This window comes from Dipodomys ordii, unplaced genomic scaffold (genome assembly GCF_000151885.1).
Source record: "Dipodomys ordii isolate 6190 unplaced genomic scaffold, Dord_2.0 Scaffold27, whole genome shotgun sequence".
Taxonomy (NCBI): Eukaryota; Metazoa; Chordata; class Mammalia; order Rodentia; family Heteromyidae; genus Dipodomys; species Dipodomys ordii.
The window spans coordinates 17,963,646-17,972,380 of NW_012267243.1; the positions used below are offsets into that span (position 1 = coordinate 17,963,646).

Genomic DNA, 8,735 nt, shown 5'->3' on the forward strand with positions numbered 1-8,735 from the left:
TTTTTCTTTTTGCTTATGTGGTGCTGAGGAATCGAACCCAGGGCCTTGAGCATGCAAGGCAAGCGCTCTACCACTGAGCCACCTTCCCAGCCCCGACTCTAAGCTTCTTTTGCTTAAGACTAGGGCTCTTGAGCTACAAGGCTACTTCTAGCTTTTTCTGAGTGGTTTATTGGAGATAAGAGTCTCACAGACGGTCCTGCCCAGGCTGTCCTAGAAGGCTGTACTCAGATCCCGGCCTCCTCCTTAGCTAGGATTACAGGTGTGAACACCCAGCAAATTCTTGCTTTCAAGTCTGTTCAAGCCAATTTCTGCACACTGATACCTGTAACCTTTACTTCCAAGGACTAGAGTAAGAAGCATAGTAGCATTTCATTAGTGTAAATCTCTCATCCAGCCCAGAAGAAACGGAAAAAGGAAAAGAAGAAGCAGCGATCTACGAATGCTTCCGAAGACCTCCCTCCTGCCCCTGGGCAGTCCATTGATAAGAGTTACCTCTGCTGTGAGCACCACAAAGCCATGATCGCTGGCCTCACCCTGCTCAGGAACCCGGAGCGCCTCCTAGGTGAGCGAGATGCCACCGCCCGCCACAAGGGGGAGCCTGGGAGCCCAGAGAAGTAGCTGGGCAGTGATTGCAAACTGGCAGTCAGGAGTCTCTAGGTGTTTCAGCCTGTCATCTTGAGATGGCTGCATGTGTTGATGCATAAGTCCTTCCTTCATTCCATTTCCTTTTTTCCTTCACTCCCTCTTTTCTCCCTCCCTCCCTTCTCCCTCCCTCCTTTCTCCCTCCTCCCTCCCTCCTTCCCTCCCTCCTTCCCTCCCTCCTCTCCCTCTCTCTCCCTCCCTCCTTCCCTTCTTCCCTCCTTTCCTCCCCCCTCTCCCCCCTCTCCCCCTTCCCTTCCTCCCTTCCTCGCTTCCTTGCTTTCCAGTCTGAGGGCCTGGGCACTGTTCCTGAGCTTTTGTGTTCAAGGTAGACACTCTACCACTTGAGATACAGCTCTGTTTCTGGCTTTTTGGTGGTTAATTGGAGATAATATTATAGACCTTCTCGCCTGGACTGGCTTTGAGCCTTGATCTTCAAATCTCAGCCTCCTGAGTAACTAGGATTACAGGTTTGAGCCACTGGCACCCAGCCTTTTCATTTCTTTTGAAAATTAAGGTATAAAAAAAATTACCAACTAGGAATGAAAAGTATTTGGATTAAGTACTCAGTTTGATGAAATTTTATGTTTTATATATCCATGTTAACTAGATTTAAAAATTAGATGTCTGGAGCCTTTGATAATGTGGTTTTTCAGTAGTGTATTCCTTGAGCACAAGATGAAAATTGTTGAATTTTAACCTAAAAATCCTTATTATGGTCAGTGCAGAGATAGTTTTATGACTATCTGGATCTAACCTCATTAGCAAATAAGAACATGTTTCACACTTAGAAATGTTTTTGCCTGAAGTCCTCAAATACCCCTACTGAAATGCTCTATGTTATGTGCCTAAAATCTCATTTCTTAGCTTTAATCCTAGGGTCTAGCTCCTTTCAGTGATTGTCCTGTCTTGTGTCCCTTCTTCTGTGGTTGCTGAGTTTCTTTGTGATTAGGGCTAGGACCTGGGCCTTCAACGTTTTCTTGGGATGTACAAAACTGGACAGATGACCCTTATTTGGTCAGGATGTCTGAAAAGGCAGTTCCGGACTGTGGAGTCCAGAGTCAGTCAAGGGGCATCGCCCCTGCCCTACGGTAGGATCACGAATAAGGGAATGGGGCTCTTGTTCTCCATCTCCTGCGATGTGGGGGTATCCAGGAAATCTTCTGATACCGTGAAGCAGGGTGCTTAGGGATCTTTAAGAGCCCATAATGCTAACTCATGAAACATCTTCAGGGCTGAGTTTTCGGGTGTCAGTTGACTCTCAGCTTTCTGGTCTGAGGGAGGGAGGCCAGTGCTTTGAGCTTGCTTGTTTGTGAGCAGCGCTGACACCCGTCAGTCCCCCTCAGGGGGCGCGCACTCTGCAGCCGGAGCAGGGCATGGTGACGCCTCTCTCTCCCCACAGACAGCCCTCTGGCCTTGCTGGTGGTGGGCCTGGGTGGAGGCAGCCTCCCCCTGTTCGTCCACGACCACTTCCCAAAGTCCTGCCTGGACGCCGTGGAGATCGACCCCTCCATGTTGGAAGTGGCCACCCGGTGGTTTGGCTTCTCGCAGAGTGACCGGATGAGAGTCCACATTGCAGACGGCCTGGATTATATTACCAGCCTGGCGGGGGCAGAAGGAGGTACTGAGGGGGGACGCGTGGAGGGGTGCTAGCAGACACTGGCCCGAAGGCCCCCCCGGAATCCCTCTCCTCCGCGCCAGTCCTTGCCATCCAGTGATTGGTCAATGGGTCCCTATTATAGGTTGGCGTCTGCTTAGCGCGGTGCTGAGGACCGGAGGGAGGACTGCACAGGGCGGCCTTCGGGTTCTGACGCACCAGTGTGCCGACCCTTGACCCTTGACCTTGCCACTCCTCACCCTTCCAAGGGAGTGGAAGCATAGCTGGGTACACGAAAAGGGAAGAAAAATGTGGGAACAGCTGAGGTGGCTGTTGGGGCGTTTGGTGAAGCCTTCAGTTGAAGGTGGAATCCGAGTCAGACACGGGGGTGCTCAGCGTCGGCGCAGCTCCGCGCTTCCGGCTCAGGACAGTTGACAGCATCCGCAGACACAGTTTTCATTGTCCCAGAAGTGGGGGGTGGGGAGGCAGCTGCTCGGGGTGTGGAGAGGCTCCGAGTGGCTCGAGGTCCCCCCTCCCTCCCCCTCCCCCTCTCCCTCTCCCCCCTCTCCGCTCCCCGCCCCCAGAGGTGGGCCGGGCTGAGGCTGAGCCAGCCCAATGCAGCTAGTCCTCCCGCTGCTGGAATTAAGGCTCCGTTCTGCTCTGATTGTAGCCTGGACTTAGGTAAAGGCCTGTTCATTTCTTCCTAGCCCTGGGAACTGCTCTGCCCCTTTCGTAGCTCTGTAGCTAGGCTTCCCGGGGAGCTCAGGCTGCCTTCCCAGGTCTGCTCCTCCGTCATGGGGGCCCTAGTTACCCCGAGGCTAGGCTGTCTTTCCGGAAGGCCTGCAGGGAGGCGTGGGGGCTGGAATGCGCAGGTGGCAGTCTTGAGGTTTTCCCTTGCCACCTGAACTTACCTGTGACTCTTCCGGTTCCATCACTGTGTCAGGCTGAAGACGGCCAAACCACATGGAGCATCTGTCAGGTGTGTGGTAGACCTTCCGTTAGCACTGGTGCCCTGCTGGCGTTGCGGGCGGCGTCCAGCGTCCAGCGCTGGGTCCTGACCACTGTGCTGACTCCACCTGCAGCTTCTGTGAGGGCCACGGCTTGTCCTTGCATGTCGGCCTGCCAAATAGTTTTTGTTTTTGTTTTTGTGGGATTTTTTTGTTGTTTTTGCAAAGAAACCAAAATCAAGGCTAGTGTAAGGGTCCAGCGGTAGAGTGCTTGCCTACCTTGTGCAGGATCCTGGATTCAGGGTTGAGCGCCGAGAGCAGGCAGGGTAATCAACATCCGATCAAGTCTACATCACTTCTTGGCATGCCACGCCCCAGAGTGCACACCAATGGCAGAGTCACCAGCTCAGGGCTACGGCGCGCCGGAAAGCAGCCGAGTCCGAGGCCGCCGCCTGCCGCCGCGCGCACCTCCTGGGAAGGAGCAGATCACGTTCTTTCTCATCCGTTCAGCAAGATCATTTGTGTCTTGAGCCAGCTCTTGCTCCCGGAACTGGAAGAGATACTGCTGGCTTCCAGTGTCACAGCGTTGACTTCTCCCCTGGAGCAGGAGCTGTTTTCAGAGTTGAGGAAGTGACTCTGGGCCGGGCCAGCACTTAAATGCCTACTCGGCTGCTTTGTCTCCATCACCGGTTCTCAGCCCCACTGGAAAGTGAGAAGAAAATTCCCATCTCTTTTCTCATCTACTTCCCACCATCCCAGAATTTTTTCCTTGGTCAGGAATGTAATCTACATTTTCTTAAGGATGTAGACACTTTTCAAGCTGATCCTAAGGTTCTGCCAGGGTTGACTCCCCGCCCCTCCCCTCCCCCAGCCCCAGTACAGCATGTAATATTTCGCCTAGCACGGGCCGGGCCCTTGGTTTGTGCCCGTGGAGGGTGTGTTTGGATGTGTGGAGGTTCACCGTGGGACGGTTAACTCGGATGGCAAGGACTCCTGGGCAGGGACATCAGTGGTCTGGGCAAATCACGTCCTCCTTCTCAGCTTTTGTGGCCACTTTGGCTTCTCTTTTCCAGCCCGGCCCGCCTATGACGTGGTAATGTTTGACGTAGACAGCAAGGACTCCACCGTGGGGATGAGCTGCCCGCCCCCGGCGTTCGTGGAGCTGTCTTTCCTGCAGAAGGTCAGAAGCCTCCTGACTCCTGAAGGTATGCTGAAGCGCACGTCGGAGAACTACAGAAGGAAGAGCGGGCGGGCTTTGAAACAATCTTTACTGTGATTAAAAAGAAAAAAAATGCAGGCAGCCAGGCTCAGTGGCTCACACCTGCAGTCCTAGCTACTCAGGAGGCTGAGATCTGAAGAACCTGATTCAGAGCAGCCCTGGCAGGCAAGTCGGTAAGACTCGGTTAGCACCGGTTACCCAGCGCCTGGCTGTGGTGTTCGTTTATACGTGACTGCACATCTCCACTGTCAGGGTTTGTAGGTGTGAACCTTCTCGTCTAGTCCACACCGTTGGGTGGAATATTTGTGAGTCTCTTGGGTGTACACACAGCGTGGTTTGTACCGTGCACATTTGTAGAACCTGCCGCACATGCACGGTGCAGTGTGTGGCAGCCGTCTGCCGACACTGGTGACCACTGGAGTGCTTCATCTGCTCTGAGCTCAGGAGAGACCATGCGGAAGGCTTACTCCTACTCTTCTTTTTCTTGACAGTACTGGGGTTTGAACTCAGGACCTCATGTTGCTAGGCGGATGCTCTTCCACTGAGCCACGTGTCCAGCTCTGAAGCTCTCAGTCTCCAAAGTCACAGCCCTCTAGGTCTTTTTTTTTTGGGGGGGGGGTTGTGGGGCCTGAACTCTGGGCCTGGGCGCTGTCCCTCAGCTCTTCAGCTCAAGGCTAGCGCTCTACCACTTGAGCCACAACACCACTTCCGGTTTTCTGGTGGTTTATTGGAGATAAAAAAGTTTCACGGAGTTTCCTGCCCAGGCTGGCTTTGAACTGCGATCCTCAGAGCTCGGCCTCCTGAGTAGCAAGGGTGACAGGTGTGAGCCACCGACGCCCGGCTCCCTCTAGGTCTTGGGCTTGGTGTCAAGTCCTGTGGTGCCCTGGGCTTAATTAGGACTTGAGTTGCTCTGGGTGGCCTTCTCACTCACTAGCCAGTGAGCGCCCGCGCGGTGTCGGGCTAGGACGCAGCAGCCCGTGGAGCTGATCAAGTGTTATTTTCTTGGAGAGGTGAATTACTATTTTTTTGTGTGTGGGGGATTTGAACTTGACGTGTGCTTGTTAGGCAACTGCTCTGTTTGCTTGAGCCACGTCTTTGTAGTTTTTTTCACTCCGGCAAAGAGACAGGGTCCTGCTTTTTACCCAGACTGGCCTGAATAGCACTGCTTTTATGTGTGCTTGTGTTGTACCAGAGATGGCAGGCATGTACCACTGTACGCAGCTCTTCCTGTTGAGATGGTGATCTCGCAAACTTCTTTTACGTGGGTTGGCTTTGATCTGTAGCCTTCCTGAGCTCAGTCCCCTACAGAGCTGTTGATTTTGGAAACTTGCTGTCCAGTCTGGCCTCAAATTACAATTTTCCTGATCTCTGCCTCCCAGATAGTTAGGATTACAGATGTGAGCCGTCGGTGCCCAGTTAGTGACTTATTTATCAGAACAGGTCATTGGGAAACTGAGGCCTAGAGAATGGGAATGTGTTAGCCACACAGAAGAGCAAGAAGTAAGGCGGATGTGTCTTCTGAAGTCTCAGCAAGCTTCCTGCCGCGGTGGCCCTGTCTGCTTAGCCATAGCCTCCGTGGGCCGGTGGCTGGCCTTCTCCAACACGACCCTTGTCTCTGTCTTGTCTGCTGATCTGTGCTCCTCTACTCTTCTCACGCTGCAGGCGTCTTCATCCTCAACCTTGTGTGCCGAGACTCGGGGCTAAAGGAGTCTGTTCTGGCGGACCTCAAAGCGGTGTTCCCTCTCCTGTATGTCCGGCAAATCGAAGGAGAGGTGAACGAGATCCTGTTCTGTCAGCTGTCCCCAGAGCAGAAACTCGCCACCCCAGAGCTCCTGGACATGGCCCAGACCTTGGAGCGGACCCTGAAGAGGCCTGGGAGGGGTTGGGATGACAGCTACGTCCTGTCGGATATGCTCAAGACTGTGAAGATCGTGTGAGGGCTGTGGCTGGCGGCCGCCTTGGCCCAGCTCACCTCCAGCCCCCGGTCCGCCTGCCGCTGAGGGAGCCCCGTCCCTGCACAATACTTTTAGACCTTGGCATTTTTCTTGGTTTCATACTCGGTTACATGCAGCCTGCAGCTTGCTAAGGTTGCCTAAAGACCTGGGAAAATAAAAGTCCTGCCCTTCCTCACAGTGTCTCAGTATAGATCCCGCGTGGGACCCCGAGTGCCCCATGCCCGGCCTCGCCCTGCCCTCCTTGGTATCGTAGCTTGGCTGACTTTGTTGTCCACAACGTGTCCTCCCTTGCTGGAGCTCCCAGAAACCTGTGTGCCCTAAGGAGCACGTGCCCGGTGCCCGGTGCCCAGTGGGGGCTGGAGACTGTGCTGATTGCACCTCTGTTTATTGGTTTGTGTTTGTGTTCGCGCTCTCGGTTCTGGAGGGAAAAGCAGAGCACTCTTGTTCAGGCTGACAAATGTAGGGGAAAAAATATACATTTTATATATACATACATCATATATGTACATTATACATTATATATATATTGTATGATATGTAAATCCCCACAAAAGGCGCCATTTCCCATCCTTCTCTTCAACACGGTTGTCACAGTAAGATTGGAAAGAACTATTGTCCAGAAATACAGACACATGCACGCGCACGCACATAACGCGCGCACACGCACGCATGCGCACACACACGCACGTCTCCCCGAGTGGCTGTTCTCTGGTCTCCCCACCTTTCTGCAATGCCTCTGGCGGGCAGGACACGTTCCCTCTCATCTGCGCTTCGCCTGTCTGTCCGGACCGTGCCGCCTGTGCTTGTCTGTGCCCGCAGGCTGCATGGGCACATGGCCACCGCGGACACCAGGTAGCCTTTGCATGCCAGTCCCCGCTTCCGTTCACCACCACTGGCTTTCCGGGTAGGCCCCCGAGGAAAGGCTTGGGGTGGAGATGTCAGCTGGTCGCAGGTGTAGGTACCTCTTGCAGCAGGCTCACCTCGTCCAGGCTTGCCACTGCCGCCTCTGCCTCCCGACCGCAGCAGCTGCCATAAGCCTGACCCTGTGAGTGACAGAGAAATGGCCGCCAGAGGCCAGCAAGCCTTTCACCTCTCGACAGCGCGTGCTTGAAGCCAAAGGTGAGGCAGTATGATTCTGTGGATGGGAGACAAATTTAAGAGATCTGTGCTTTCTGCAGGTGGAACTGTCAGAAAAATCATCCCAGTCTTAGGGATTTGTCGGCTCCCTGTTCAACAGCGTCCTTTAACCCAGTGGCCCAAGCCATGCTACTTTTCTTCTCAGTGGGGTGGGTGTTTGCCGCTGGTCCTGTTACTGCGTAGGAGAGGCCTGGCAGACCCATGGCTCTGCTTCTTGTTTACGCTGCATATACTGAGTGACCACACATGCCAGACCCTACATAAACTGTAAGCTGAGCCGGGCGCTGGTGGCTCACGCCTGTCATCCTAGCTACTCAGGAGGCTGAGATCTGAGGATCGCGGTTCAAAGCCAGCCCGGGCAGGAAACTTCGTGAGACTCTTATCGCCAATAAACTCAGGAAACCAGAAGTGGCACTGACTCAAGTGGTAGAGCGCTCACCTTGAGCTGAAGAGCTGAGGGACAGCGCCCAGGCCCAGAGTTCAAGCCCCACGACCGACAAAAACAAAAAGAGTGCCAATCAAAACCCATCTTCAAGCCATACTCAACTTGGGGAACAGAAAGCTATATTCTACCCTAGAGGATAGTTCTAGGGTAACATCAGAATGTCCCAGAGTCTGACATACTCAGGCTGGGCGTGAGTCACAAGGCACAAGCTACAAGTCACCAGGTGGTGTCTAGTGTCCTCTACGGGTTGCAGCTGGCGGGGACGGGCACGTGCTTGCGTGGATCCACGTGCTACGCCGCACCGCACGGCGTCACTTGGCCTGCTACGCAGGAGAACCGCGTCCTCAGCCGCTGTGAAGAGCTGGCCGCAGCAGGTGGGCTTGGGTGGGCTTGGGTGGGACGGGAGGATGGCCCAGGCCCTCACGAGGGTCTTCACGCTTGGAAAAGGCAGCGCCGGCGGGAGCAGGCTCGGCGGTGGCCGCTCGCCGGCTCTGCATCGCGGTGGGCCAGCGGAGCCTGCGGAGCTGAGAGTGGAGGAGGCGAGAGTGGAGGAGGCGAGAGTGGAGGAGGCGTTCTAGGGAAAGGTGCTGCTGGCCATGGTATCGGGTCCCGCGGCGTTGGGAGCTTGGAGGTCATGCATTTAGTTTAGGTCTATGGTGACCTCTTCCCATCCCCAAGGGAACGGAGGTAACGAGGTGGTTGGTCTGGGGTGCAGCCTGTGCACTGGGATCTAGATCTCTGGGGGATAACTGTTGTACAGCCAAAGTTGGGGACCACTGGGGTTCCGTGAATGGTG

At 54.6% G+C, this 8,735-nt stretch overlaps 1 protein-coding gene across 1 annotated transcript in view; it reads left to right on the forward strand.

The window, feature by feature from the left end:
* The window catches only part of Mettl13 (methyltransferase like 13), a 16,112-nt gene extending 9,584 nt beyond the window's left edge, over positions 1-6,528 (forward strand). The window contains exons 5-8 of the mRNA XM_013015423.1: positions 395-562; positions 2,042-2,260; positions 4,257-4,388; positions 6,065-6,528. Coding sequence (XP_012870877.1) covers positions 395-562; positions 2,042-2,260; positions 4,257-4,388; positions 6,065-6,339 — 794 coding nt within the window. The 3' untranslated portion in view covers positions 6,340-6,528. The remainder of the gene's footprint in view (positions 1-394; positions 563-2,041; positions 2,261-4,256; positions 4,389-6,064) is intronic.
* The last annotated feature ends 2,207 nt before the right edge of the window (positions 6,529-8,735 follow it).